Source organism: Hermetia illucens, chromosome 3, assembly GCF_905115235.1.
Source record: "Hermetia illucens chromosome 3, iHerIll2.2.curated.20191125, whole genome shotgun sequence".
NCBI lineage: Eukaryota > Metazoa > Arthropoda > Insecta > Diptera > Stratiomyidae > Hermetia > Hermetia illucens.
In genome coordinates this window covers 74,949,627-74,964,516 of record NC_051851.1, presented here as the reverse complement: position 1 = coordinate 74,964,516, position 14,890 = coordinate 74,949,627, and the positions used below count along the sequence as shown (strand labels likewise).

At 41.0% G+C, this 14,890-nt stretch overlaps 1 protein-coding gene across 1 annotated transcript; it reads right to left on the bottom strand.

The window, feature by feature from the left end:
• Positions 1–1,031: 1,031 nt before the first annotated feature.
• Positions 1,032–2,044, bottom strand: LOC119652226. The gene is made up of 2 exons (XM_038056182.1): positions 1,720–2,044; positions 1,032–1,639 (listed from the first exon to the last, which is right to left on the bottom strand). The coding sequence occupies exons 1-2, from the start codon at positions 1,930–1,932 to the stop codon at positions 1,172–1,174; spliced, it is 681 nt and encodes a 226-aa protein (XP_037912110.1). The 5' UTR covers positions 1,933–2,044; the 3' UTR covers positions 1,032–1,171.
• Positions 2,045–14,890: the final 12,846 nt, after the last annotated feature.

Here is a 14,890-nt window from a genome sequence, read left to right as displayed (position 1 = left end):
CTGCATTCGTCAGCGAACTTCTCCATTCGGTGGACCATGCATTGTAGTTCCCGGAGATGACTTTTGGTTTCCATCCTTTTACCTCCAGGAGGAATCTGTCCAACATAGAGACGTCATATCAACTGCAGACGTATATTCCGTCTATTTTTACCTCTTATATTCTTGTACGACTTTGTCCCCGCATGCCCATAAAGCTGCCCCTCTTATAGGATCGGCTACCCATACATTATTGTTGTATTGAAATAATTATCGTCTCAGGACGGAAACTCGTTCTATCCTTCTTATTTTTAGAATTTTTTTTTGCCAACCTTATTCCAATAATTATTTTTCTCTTTGATAAATTCCGACAACTCGAAAATTTTTTCTCCAAGAAAATGAAGGCTGGACTTCTGCTCCACAGTTTTTTTCTCGAGAGTGACCTCCATTCTTCTTTCCTCACATTTTGGGAAGTTAACAAGGCTCCGTTAGTCCGGGTCTTTAATCGCCTTGGATAGTGGATGAGATCTTATGTTAGTTGAGCTTTTTCTAAACGGATCCGTCTCTCGATCCTAAGCATCACCTAACCTCTTACGCTCGGATGCGATTGGTGTCACTACGTCCATATGAACTCACGCCTGCTGGGAGATCTGACAACTCCGCACGGGAGATCTGACAACTCCGCACGGGAGATCTGGATTTTCCAGTCCATCTGTCACACCCATTTCCTAAGAAACGGTTACTCCAAAATTACAGTAAGTAACATCGTCCTAAGTTTAGATTAAGGGGGCGAGGAGGGTATACATGCAAAAGGAACATGTCAATTTTTTTTTAGAGAATATAGTCATATGGGATATCAAATGAAAGGTCTCCATTAGTATCTTCCGGTATTGCGGCAGGGGGTAGCGCGAGGGGAATTGAACATTCCTTTCACTGACCCATTCTCAGGTGCCCCTCAACCGAAAAGTGTGAAAAAATCACGAAGCTGTCTCTGTATTATATCCAAGACTCAAAACACCCTCCACACCGATATTTGTTTAAATAAAGTTGATGCATATGTTCATATCCCAGATTTATTCTATTCCTCTCGAGTTTTCCACATCTGACTACTAAACTAACATACAATAAAATAGATATATGCTTTTGCTCCTTAATAGCAGAAGATTAAATTTTCACTTAAATACTTATATTCAGCCTAATTGTCACTGTCTGAAATATAAAAAACATCTTCCATAGCATTGTCAACATCGATATACTTGTTATTTGTAAGGCTCTTAATCATACGCAATCCTCTGGACGAACGTTCGTTCTTCATTCGATGAAATTTCGATACTTTCCCACCATATCGTTCACGGTTACGTCTATCGAGTGTCCTCAGCAAATCTTCTGAATTTCTAGCTAGAATCTTTCTAACGTGCTTGCGACTAGGTTTAAGGGCGTTACGAAAGCGCCTCATCTTCACCAGCTCTTCTATTTGCGAGTTTAGTTTCGACTGGATTAAGTTGTCCACTTCAGTTTGTGTAAACTTGGAATCATGATTAGTCTCGGATTCTTCCAGATGGGGAATAATACTTTGCATCGAGTACCGCAAAGGGTATTTAAGGATTATGAAATCATCTGGCAAACCATTTGTAAGGTAATCAAAGTCGTGTGAACGAACTTGCTAAAAATTAGTAAGTAAAGATCTTAAAATCGTTCAACCATTTCTACTGGGAACCAACATTATATAAGTAGTTCACCTACCTTGCGAAAGCCGAATAGTCGAAAAAGGGCACTTGCTAGTGACGATATGACCCAGAAGGGATTTACCAAGTTGAAAAGCGAGAAATTCCGACGCTGACGACGCTCGAATATCACATTATCCATCTTTTGGCGCAACAGATTATTTAAAATTGGTAATTGCCCAACATGGTCATAGTGCGTTGGAATGACCTTACTTCGATTTTGAACGGACATTAATTTTCAAGTCTTGTTTCATCAAAAATTAAGAATTTTCAAATGGATTTTTAACAACATTTTAAACGTAAACTTCAATGTCACACTAACCCTTATATTGGATGACAGTTAACTCTGTCTAGATAGAACAAATAAAACATAAGTAACAAAAAAACAGGGATTTTAATTTTGCACAGCTGCAAAAAAGGTTATTTAGATAAAAGGAACACTTTTCATTATTGCGTGCTCATCAGCTCTGTAATCTTTATTGAATCTTCGAGACCTACGAGTGCCATTGCACATCGGTTATCGGTCCGAAAATTTGTTATTGAGTTGGTTATAGTAGCGCAATGTTTAAGATACTCGCAGCTCCTCAGAGTAGAACTTTATAGGTACAAATGGGCTTTATATCTATTTTGTAGTGGAGAAAATTAAACCTCTAGTTGTAGGTTAGACTGGCTTAGATGTGTTTCTCGGTCGTGTTAGCCGTCGACTAAAACGCATACTGGGGGAAAGGATGATCATATTGGTCGATTGAGTTCAAAGACAATTTGACAAGTTTTGCCTTTACTCTCCATGGTTTAAGACACTGCGCAAAGCTTCTAGGATGAGCCTGGAGCACATCTATTGCGAGGCTACTGTCTGTAGGCAGGTCTGAAATGAAAATAAGGTACAGCACCGAGCCAAGTACACCTCCTTGGGGTAATCTGGATGATTCCGAGACTTAAAAGTTTTATACTGACAATGACCAAGCGAAGACTCTACAGCGAGCAACTTTTTACAGTCTCTTCTAAAACAAATTCTTAATACAATCGGGTCAATATCTACCTGTCCGCCTCTCCAAGTCTGTCTGTTTTTCTGTTACTCAAAATTTCCCCGAGAACGGTTAAAGTTATTTTCAAGGAATTTGGTGAAAGTATGCAGTTAGTGGACCCCTTAGTATAAAAGTGGAATGACTACATGTAGAAGGCGAATGATTTTTTCTTTTGTCAACTTGTCCTCCCAATGTATTCTTCGAACTTTTGTTTTCTTTGAATAATTTAAATCACAGACTGAAGGTCGTAACTAGACCTCTTCAGCTGCAGGACGTGCAGCGAATCCAATTTTTCTTTGAAACGAAAATGTTTTTTTTATTTTACATTACTAACCTATTTTCTTAAAATATTATCTCAAATGTAGGTGAAAACAATCAAAAGAAAAAATTTTGCAACTATTGAAAAAAAATTTAACTTTCAGCAGTTTTTTCGCTAATTATGTAAAAAAATAAACTCTTACAAATACGATATCACCCCAAATGGTGGTTCATATTCTTGGCAATTTTATAAAGAATCATATCCCCCAATTTCATAATGATCGATTTATTACTATTGAACTAGAATTCCCGCAAATGTAAAAACGTCATTTTGAGAAACACGCATTTGAAAGAAAATTGTTTGATATGAAAATATTCCTCACACTTAATTACTAACAAAATACCGTTACAACAACAATAAAACGACTACATACTTTCGCAGGATATTCTAGGATAGCTAAGTTAACGATCTATGTAATAAAAAAATGACGGTTCTGAAAACTCCCTAATATGGTTTCCGTCCTTAAGGGAGTCATCCCGTATGAAGGCCGTTTTTTTGCTTTCTTTCGAAATTTTTTGTGAAGAACAAGAACAAGAAGAAGAGATGCAAATACGAATTTTTCATCATATGTTTATTAGTATCTTGAGCATGCATAATAATTTTTCCAGCTCGATAGCATAGTTCGTTATTGAAATACAGAGCAATCCTCCAAAAAAGTGTTTTCCTGCTGCCACGCTAGAGGGCGCTGCGATCATTTTAAAGAGGGAAAAAAAGTAAACGGCATTTTAACGTGCGAACTTAAGGGAGTCACCCCGTGTGAAGGCCGTTTTTTTACCTTTCTTTGAAAAATTGTTTTGGAGGACTGAATAAAAATAAAAATGTGATTTTTTCACCATATGTTCATTGATGTCTCTAGTATATGTGATAAATTTTTCAGATTGATACCATAGCTAATTTTCGGAATACGTATCAATTTATACACCCATCTCCAAAAAAAGGTGTTTTTCTGCTGCCACGCTGGTGGGCGCTGTGTTTATCTGAGGGAAAAAAACTAAACGACATTTTAATGTGCACAATATTCCGCGGTCCACAAATTAGGATAATTAGAAAATATTTAAAGGTAAATTTTTGGTGGGCTTTTAAACTTAATTTTGTTGGGTTTTGGTGTTTGGTGACTTTTTTTATGAATAAAAAAACGACCCGTCCGATTGCAATTATCCTAGTTTGCGGATCGTAGAAATATGTATTAAAGAAGTTGTGAAAATTTCAAAGAATTTAGTTAGATAGATTTTGAGCTATGGTGGCAGCCGGTTTTTAAGATGCAGTTTCGAGAAAAACGCATCTGAAAATTTAAATGTGATTATCAACAGTAAAATTTTAACTCATCATTAATCTGCTATACCTGGTCCATAGAGAGCACCCTCCGTTTCTTCAAAAGAGTCTTGTAAGGTCGATTGTTGCTCTCTGGTTTCAATTCTGGGTCTTTTAGCGAGGTCAGTCGATCGTCGTTCGGACCGCCAAAGTCGCGCTTCATTACGGCGGTCGGCATAAACCTGACATATGTGACCAACTTGACATCCCATTGTCACTAGGATTTTGAGAATGCCGTTGAATCCTTCACTGAAAATAAATACAGCCAGAAAAGTGGCTATTTCTACGACCTTGTCCCCAGAACGAAGGTGTTTAGGGGCGAAAGTCCAGATCAATGCATTTAACGACTCATTGTTATTCTGGGCCTCTGCTCCTAAACATCTGTTCAAGAAATCATCTCGTGGCAAATCTTGATAGATTGTTTTGATGACTGTTTGAACTTCTTAGTCAAAGGTGGCTTCTCGTGGTGGAAACTATCCAGTTCTCTTTTAGCTTCCGCTTTGCGCCATTTGCAACAACTGTCCTCGCCTGCTGGACAATTTTAATGCTGAGGATTTTCGTCTGTAGAACATTTATGGAAGAAAATTGCCCAAATTTCTTGCTTCATTCCTTCTATCGAATTTGCGTGTCGATGAATAGCTAGCCCAAAAAATGTAGTGAGGTCGATAGTAATCTTATCAGTAAGTTTTCCAGCCCCTTTTCCACCAATGCCTTTGTGATTCTTCTTTGCATTTCTAAGCCGCGTTCCCATTCTTTTCTCGACATCTCCTACGCATTCCTTCTTACTACTACGTATATTTTATTATTTGCAGAAATACCGGAGAAAACTCCTGCAAAATCCAATATACAATATACAAATCTTGTCGCATTGAAACATTCATGTTCATGCTTGCTAAAAGTTTCTTTGCTGATGTTGATGCCAAGTCCTTTTTCTTCTCTGATAAGTATCGATTCCCATGAAATACTTGCTTTTTAGTGCGAGCGTGGCGTTGAACGTTAAAACGATCTCCCTTCGTACGATCCATTTAAAAAAATCACTGAACATACAAACAGCACAATAATTACAACAAAATATAACTGAATATAGCTTGAAAGCCTTTCAGTGCTCACTCTAGACTGGATTATCCTTTTTATTCCCAACAGCAAATAAGTTTAGACAATTGATTGGTATTCCATCTTTTTATATATATACCTGTGTTCGAATTTATAAGACTCAGGTAAAAAACTAACAGGTAAAACAAGGTTCGATGCTCTTTCTAATTGAGTACTGTAGCCGCGGCTGCAAACTCCTTACCTGTTTAACACTGTAATTTCTGAACCACTCGGAATATCAGAAAATCCCTTTGCCCACATATTCTCCACTATATATAGATACAATTCATGCAAAAAAATCGGTTTCTCCAACACGACACACGGGATGACCCCCTTATCTACAGTCCGCAAACTAGGATTATTAAAAAATATCAAAAGCTAAATTGCTTCGTTAATGAATAAAAAAAAGCTACCGAATCAATCGCAATTATCCTAGTTTGCGGACCGTAGAAATATGTTTTGAATAAGTCCTGAAAATTTCAAAGAATTTCGTTTGATAGATTTTGCGCTATGGTGGCAGAAGATTTTCAATATGCGGTTTCGAGAAAAACGCATTTAAAAAGTAGAATCTGCTATACCTAGTCCGTAAATCTTAGGTTTCTTCAGGAAACACAGCCTTGGCTTCAATTCTTGTCCTTTTAGCGAAGTCATTCGGACCGATAAATACTTGCTTTATTACGGTGATAAACATAAATCTGGCATGTGACTTATTAAATGTTTAACACTATAATTTCCGAACGACTCCGAATATCACTTTGCCCGTATATTCTACATTATATCTAGATACAATTGATGCGTCGCGGATCCGACACACGGGATGACCCCCTTAAGTGAGCTGCTCAATATAATACCTATAAAGGTAATTGCGATATCCACCATGCTCCTGAGAAATTGCATGAAATTGTGATTTCTCTCTTCATGCATTCACGGCGTCCAAGCCTTGATGATCTGGGCCCGTTGATCGACCAATCAGCCAGAATGTCAGTCGGCATAATGACAGCTACCTACGTATGCACCATCATCCGAGATATAGGAGGAGATTTTGAAGCCACTACAGGTAAGCCTCCTGTAAACTGCACACATCTTTCGAGCATTCCTTATGGAATGCAATTCAGTTCCTCTAAGCAGTACTCAGTAGAACCGTACAGATGTCTTCATTCTAGCTTTAGGTAGCCTATGGGTTCATCGCGATAACGGGCGGAGACAATGTATTCACTGAGCCAATCGTGTCCGTATTGTTCCAAAATCTCGTTGCTGTTAGATAACTAACGACAAGCCCAACGAAGGAACTGGTTTCTTGAATCATTGCCAGAGACCTCCTGATCACGCTTCTGCGCACTATTTGCTAGTACCACTGTTTCTGTGGACTGCATTTTCTGTCAAGGTGGTAACAAGCTTAATGGTGTCGATGATACATGGCTGTATGGAACCTGAATTGCTGGTTCAATAAGCCTCGCCGACTCTCTACAACAGGAGCAATTTATCATAAATTATTCGTTCCAGCATTTTCTCCATAGTTTCTAATAGACAATTTACTCGAGGATGGTTTACTGAAAAGTTTACCAATTTCGTGCAAAAAGTCTAGCATTTGGTGTTTCACCCCCATCCACCAATGATACCTCAAATTACAAATATGTCCAACTTACCAGCCAGCTTAAGAAGTTTGTTTGATATACTATCAAGGTTTTTATCTCCCGGCCTTCTCCAAATCTCCAATGGCTTCTTGTGTCGCTACTACGGGTATTACTATTACGTCCAAAGTCCTCTCGACGCTTCTTCTACGCCTGCCTTTCTGAGAACATAAAGCCTAAGTAACCCCATAGGCGCCACTAATGGATTTATGTCGGCCCCCGCGTAGAGGTTTATATCAGCTTCTATGTAGATCCACCGCTTCGCCTCCTGTTCAATCCTACCCACTGCTCTCTGAGTCGCTCGTCAGGCCCGGTAATACTTTACTATCACTTTATCAATTCGTGGGGGTACGTCGATTTCATAGAGAATTTTTTACTATTGATCAGGAAACGTTGATCACCACCTTTTTAATATGCCCTAGAGACTACGTCTTCTTGTTATATTTCGCTGTATATCATCGTGTTCAAAAGAGACAATGAATCATAAAGCCTTTCGAATTTATCGCAAAATATCGTCGATTCCGTCATGTTTGCATGAAGTTTCTGTCATATCACTCTGACTAATTGCTTTGCATTCTGTCCCAAGAAGTGTTTGTTTCTTTTTTGTATATGACATGCTATAGGTTCAACGGTCTGAACAGAATAGCTTTTCCAGACATACATCCATTCCTTTTTATGGTTATGTTGGAAACAAAATCTTATTGAAATCGGTTTACTGTCTATCTGTCTTTTTTTCTGGAGGCGGAAATCTCCCAAAGACACTAATACACATTTGTCAGCGTGTAAGATCTTTAGCCATAAAAACCACCCCCCTAGCTCCTGTCCTCTTCTCCGCGGAACCACTACAGACTGTTTAATCGCGGGGTGGACATAGTTCTAGTCTCTCCCTTCGCCCATCGATTGCGTTCGCAACGGCACCTTTCTCAGCTCCTCTGCCTCTCCCAACATGCACTGAGTCCGCCCTACCATGCCGTGCACTGCATTCCAGTTCTCCTAGCAGGCAAGGATTCTCCCAATTATATTTTCCGGTGCTACTGTTCCTCCCAATGTCTCCTCTAGACCCTTCCTTTCCTCTGCGAATCCCGGACAATGGAAGAAAACATTTTCCGAACACTCCGGAACACCGCTTGCTGATTTTAAAGTGGTGATATGCTTCCCGACTCTGGTACGGGCAGTGGTTGCTTTACGCCGATAATAGATAAACACCGACTTTGTTTTATCCTCCGCGAGTGTAGGGCCTGCATCTTCCAGACATTTTTTAAAGCGGTGATGAATACAATTCCACATCCGCCAGATGTTTTGAAAAATAATCACGGATATGTTATCCGCGTAACACACTATTGTGACCTTGCTAGCAACTGGAATAATGACATCAATATACATGATATGACAATAGAGGTCCCAGAACAGAGCCCAATATATTTTTTTATTCCATTATCTATGTTGTACCAGAGTCTAGCTGTTTAATAGCTGTCGACTAGCGCAATTAGGTAACTGGGTACACCAATCCGTCAATGACTTCCTTATAAGGTTTCATGTGGGCGAGTTGAACGCACGTCAAGGTTAACCACAGCACAATACTTGTTAGTGCAACACCTTCCGTGCATCGAGTTTTCAGCGAAGCTAGTGATCAGTTTGATGGCGTCGGTAGTTGATCTGGCCGTACCGAAGCTGAATTGTCAGTCTGCTAAGACTCCCAGACTCTCTACAGCAGGAGCAATCTCCTGTAGATTATTCGCTCCAATATTTTTCCCATAGTGTGTAATAGACATGTAAGTCTCTAGGAGTATGGTTCACCAAAAGACTTACCAAGTTTAGGCAACAACACCAACTTCTGTCTTTTCCACGTCTCGGGAAAGATCCCAAGCATGTTTCAAACAATTCTACGAATATGTCTGGCCTCGATTTAATGGCCAACTTAAGGACTTTATTTGGTATGCCGCCGAGGCTCGACACTTTGTTGCTTCCCAGCCTACTACCATTTGCCAGTAGTTCTTTCGTCGTAACTGTGAGTATTACAGTCACATCTAAAGGTGTGAGTAACCGTTTGTGCTTTCCTGAGGAAACAAACCCTGAATAATTTTCAGTAGGAGATCGGAACATCTAATTTGCGGGGCTACCTGACTTCTAAATTTCTCCATCACAACCCCGAAGGCGCTTTCCCATGGGTCTATATCCGCCTCAGGGCAAAGTTGCTTGAATCAGTCCTTCTTGCTTGGCTGTGTAGCCAGTTCCAAGTTTCTTCGAGCTTCCATGTAAGCTTGTTGCTTCACCTCTTGGTCAATCTTACCCATTGTTCTCTGGGCCACTTATCAGGCCCGACGACACGTCGACCGAAGATCAAACAGTCCACTATTTCACCAGCATTTGGGCCTTCTACTGAAGAAAGTGTAACGTCTCCACATCGATGAGTCACATGCCGTGGCGATACACTCTGTAATATAGAGAGCTCTTTCCAAGGGTGTACCGGGTATAGTATAATGTTTTCTAGTCAGTTGCCTTTACAGACCAACGCTCTCTTCATTATTGAACAACCAGGTTTCCAACCGGTTGACTTTCTCTTCAGGTCTAAGACAATTAACCGCCGATCGCTTTCCATCAATTTTAAGGCCGCTCATGATAGAATAGCCTCTACACCCCATGAGAGAATTCGGTACCACAAAGAACTTGGTAATACTGACTAGGCTGACCCTGACCAATGTGCAAATTCAGATAAAAGCAGCGCGATTACTTTCCATTCAAAAAAATGCTTATATAAGAAATACATAGAACCTTTTATACTTGAAGCGTTCAACTTCCGGTTTCCCGACTTATGTTAATGTATCTTCTTGTGTCTTCTTGTGTATCTTCATATCATGGGTCGCATACCAAAATAATTGGGCAACCAAGGGTCACAACTGGCAGTATAAGGTATAGTAAAACTATTAAGCCACAGCTCCAATCATCAACATTTCTGAATAACGTGGAAAGTTTGGTCCTTTCGAAATAAATTCCATTTGATAACTCATAAGTGCAATACGTCGTTTCCACTTGAATTTATTCTATCCTAGCTTTCAAATTTTGTAGTAGTCTTCATCCGAAGTATGTGAACCAGGTTGTTGCCTATTTTCGAAATTACCTTTTGACAAAGCAATTATGTCTACACCGAAGAGATAAACTGAGTATATTCGTAAATTAAATATTTTCAGTGAAAGCAAATAATTATAAAGAAGTAAACATACGTAAACGCACCTGGTATTGAAACAACTGCGACTCTTCTATTGATATACAAACTTATATAAAAGCCTGCTCCTCAGTAGACATATCACTTCAATACTAAGTTTGAACAGACATACTTCAGGATCGTGGCCAGCTTGACAGTTAGTGAAGGCAACTTACAAATTGGAGGAAATGGTACTTACTTGGACTCTCTTTCTCACTCTAAAACTATTTGCTTCAAAATCGTCCTCCTGCAGACCCTTAACATATCTTCATTTACTGACAAAAGATTAGGATTTCATACATGCAATACATATTTATAAAATATGAACAACGCCACAAATAACCCATCTATGTATGGATAGGTCTGTTGACTGTTTCCCAGTTTACCATTAAATTTTAAGTGATAATTTCATACTTATACATATATACAATTACCAGAGCCATAGAGAAAAAATCCGGGCGCCGGGTCAAAATTATGCGGAAAAACGGGGCTCGGGGTGAAAATTATACGGGTCTGAGGTGAAAAGTATATGGGCCCTCTATTATTCCTTTTTCTCATTGAAATTTCTGTTCCGGACCCCTGAGAAAATTCCGGGCCCGGGAGGACTGACAATTACTTATGTTTATCCATTATCTCTTGTTAAATGTTACATGAGACATTACCCAAAAAAGTATTTTCTCTTTTAATTGTTTTCTAAAAATAATTGTTGAAACTGAATTTTATAACCTGTGAACAGTTAAATCTAATGCACAAACGATCTCCGCCCATCACCATTATTTTTCATTCAAAACTCCTCAAAAAGTTTATTCTTTCTTTTTTCAATGCTCTCCCTTCAAATATCGCGTAACTCTGGAATAACCCAGAGTGCAGTAATACGGATGATCTCTTCCGTATCTGGCGCTACAGTCCGATCTCGCTCCATCACCATCATCAACGGCGCAACAACCGATATCCGGTCTAGGCCTGCCTCAATAAGGAACTCCAGATATGCCGGTTTTGCACCGAGGTCCACCAATTCGACATCGCTCAAAGTTGCCTGGCGTCCTGGCCTAGCCATCGCTCCATCTCAGGCTCTCGTCTCTTTTCTACCTTCTTTTTCTCCCATAGATATTGCTCTTATAGACTTTTCGAGCTATATCGAGCTCATCCATACGGATTAAGTGACCCGCCCACCACAACCCGTTGATCCGGATTTTATCCACAACCTGATGGTCGCAGTATCGCTCATAGATTTCGTCGTTACGTAAGCTACGGCCAAATATTCTTCAGACGATTCTTCCCTCAGGTTTCCGAGGAATACATAACGACTGGCAAGATCATAGTCGTACAGTAAGAGCTTTGGCCCTATGATGAGACATTTCAAGCGAAACAGTTTTTGTAAGCTGAAATAGGCTCTGTTAGCAGCCAACAACCGTGCGCGGATTTCATCGTCATACCTGTTATCGGTTGTGATTTTCGACCCTAAATAGGAGAAATTTTCAACGGTCTCAAAGTTGTAGTCTCCTATCTTTATTATGTTCGTTTGACCAGTGCGATTCGATGTTGTTCCTCCTTTGCTTTTTGGCACTGACGTTGCCACCATATACTTCGTCTTGCCTGCTCGATCTGGATGAAAGTAGACTGTACATACCGGTTTGTTCTTCCCATAATATCAATATCGTCAGCGTACGCCAGTAGTTGGGTGGACTTGGTGGAATGGTGCCTCTCGCATTTACGTCTGTATCGCCAATAACTTTCTCCAGGGCCAAGTTGAAGAGGACGCATGATAGGGTATCCTCTTGTCTTAAACCGTTGTTGATATTAAATGGTCGTGAGAGTGATCCTGCTACTTTTATCTGGCCTCGCGCATTGGTCAGGGTCAGCCAAGTCAGTCTTGTTAATTTCGTCGGGATACGGAATTCTCTCATGGCCTTGTACAGTTTTACCCTAGCTATGATGTCATAGCCGGCTTTAAAGTCGATGAAAAGATAGTGCAACTGATGTCCATATTCCAACAGTTTTTCCAACGCTCGCCGCAGAGAGAATATCTGATCTGTTGTTGATTTGCCTCGAGCGAAGCCAAGAGGCTGGGGGGCCAATGATGTTCTAGGCGTACGGGGCTATGCAACCTATGAAGATAGCGGAGAATATCTTATAGATGATACTCAAACCTTAAGCGTCAGCTGATGAACCACTTGGTGTAGTTGGTCGCTTCCATACTTAACCAATTCGGCTGTAATTCCATTGGCTCCTGGCGACTTATGGTTTTTAAGCCAATCAATTGCACAGATTGTTTCTTCTAAGCTGGAGGCAGCATCTATCCGCCGTCTGCAGTTGGCGGGACCTCCGACTCGCCGATAATTTGGTTTATCAAAATACTCAACCCATTGCTCTAATATTCATTCTGTCGGAAATTAAATTCCCCTCTTTGTCTCGGCAGGATGAGCATCGAGGCAGGATAAGCATCCCGCTGACTTGTTGGTAAAACTTGCGCGCCTGATGCGGTTGCCCCCTGTACTTTTCGAGTTCACAGATTTGTTGGTTCTCCCAGACTTCCTTCTTCCATCTGTGAAGTCGCTTCTCCACTTGACGAAGTTCGTGAAAAGTCTCTGCGCGTGCCCGCGTTGCTTGGCGATGCAATATTAGTCGTTAAGCAGTATTCTTCCGTTCCGTTGCAAGCTTATATTCATCGTCGAACCAGCCGTTCCAACTTTTCATGCGGCTGGAGCCAAGCATCTTTATTTTCTTATCAATGATATCGCTCTTCAGGGCATCTGTTAGCTGCGGTTATTGTGGCATCCATTTCTCCTTATAGATATTATGGTGGGCTGTGTTGTGGATAGCTTCAGTGTTAACTCTCACCTGATTGTCAGAGGCGATTCTGGGTGATGTTGTTATTCGAGCTCGGAGCACCATGCCAACGAAATAGTGATCCGAGTCTATATTGGCTCCGGTATATATTCTGACATTCATCAAGGCTGAGAGGTGGCAGCGTTTAATCAGCACGTGGTCAATTTGGTTGAAAATGGTCCCGTCTGGAAAAGCCCACGTATGTTTGTGAACCGCTTTCCGCGCAAACCAGGTACCAACAACCATTTCGTGCGATACTGCTAACTGAATAATCCAAAGTCCGTTATCATTGATATCCCTATGTAAGCTATGTGAGCCAACGGACTACGGGCTTCGTCCCTACTTGGCTGTTGAAATAATTTTGATATCATACTTGGGACAGGCTTCGAGGGTCCGCTCAACTGCCTCGTAGAAGGTATCCTTCTCCGACTCTGCAGTCTCCTCTGTTGGGGCATGAACGTTTATGAGGCTTATATTTTGAAATTTGTCTCGCATGCGCAGAGTACATAGCCGTTCGCTTATGTTTTCAAAACCGATAATAGCTGGTTTCATTTTTCAGCACACTAAGAAACTTACTCCGAACACATGGTTTACTGGACGGCGGCTATAATGTATGGAGTAGTGACGGTTCTCCAGAGAACCGGTCCCTGTCCAACGCATCAACTGCAACGCTGTTATATCAGCCCTATATTGGGACAGGGTATCGGCTAGCTGCTTGACAGCTCCATCTCTGTACAGGTATCCCATGTTCCATGAGAAAATGCGCAAATCGTTGTTCGTTTGTCGTTGCCGGGTTCGTTGTTGTAAAGTCCACCCTGTCCGAGCTTCCTTCTGTGGCTTCGTACCGTCGGTTTTCCGTGTAAAGTTGTCAACCCTACCCAACCTCCAACCTGGAAGACCAGTTGGTACAATTTGTCCTGTTTTCAAGCGCGGGAGATTCGCCTTCATCCTTCTCCGTCTTCGTTAAGAAAAAGCTCCCAGCGGTCACCCCGTGGAGGTGGAGATAGGGTTTGGTAGTAGAGCTGGTGGTGTTGATTCAGCAGGCGTTTCCCAGGTTTTATGCTCCATCGTGGGTACCAATCCACGTTTCGCCCTGGGACCTATACTACCCTTTGAGCACTCGCTCCTTGGCCTGCGTTTCTGGTGTTTTCGGTTGTGCAACCGCGTCCTCCAATTTCTGAAACCAAGCGGAATGTAACTTGTGCTTTGAATTGAAACCTCTCATCTATTTCGGGATTTTCAAACTAGTCGTTTCCTTTCCATCTCGCCTTTGGGGAAGCGTTGGAATTTTCGAATAATATGAATGGCAGCTTTTGGTTCATTCTATTCACGGTTATATCTCATTCGCCCTCCGGCGTGCGATTCACTGAATCTAGATTCTCGTCGGGACTCGACTCGGCGTTTGAAAGCTTTCATTTTAAAATTTTGTGTGAAACAAAACCTCATCAAAATCGATTCAATGTCTGTTTGTCTATCGGTCTATCCCACCCGATTTTGCCGTAAACGGCTGAAACGATGGTCACGAAATGTGATGAGAAGGTGTCGTGTGTGAATCCCTTTACATCTGAGAAGTGGCGCCATTTTATGTTGAGTTTGAAGGGTGGCTCCCCATACATGCGAAAGAGGGGTGTAATTTTTTTCCACAGAATATGGTCATATGGGGTATCAAATGAAAGGGCTCCATTAGTAAGATGCGTTAGATCAGTTTAGATACGTAGATATATATGCATCGGCATATGGTAACAGATAATGTTTATTTATTTAGGATGAACACAATATTT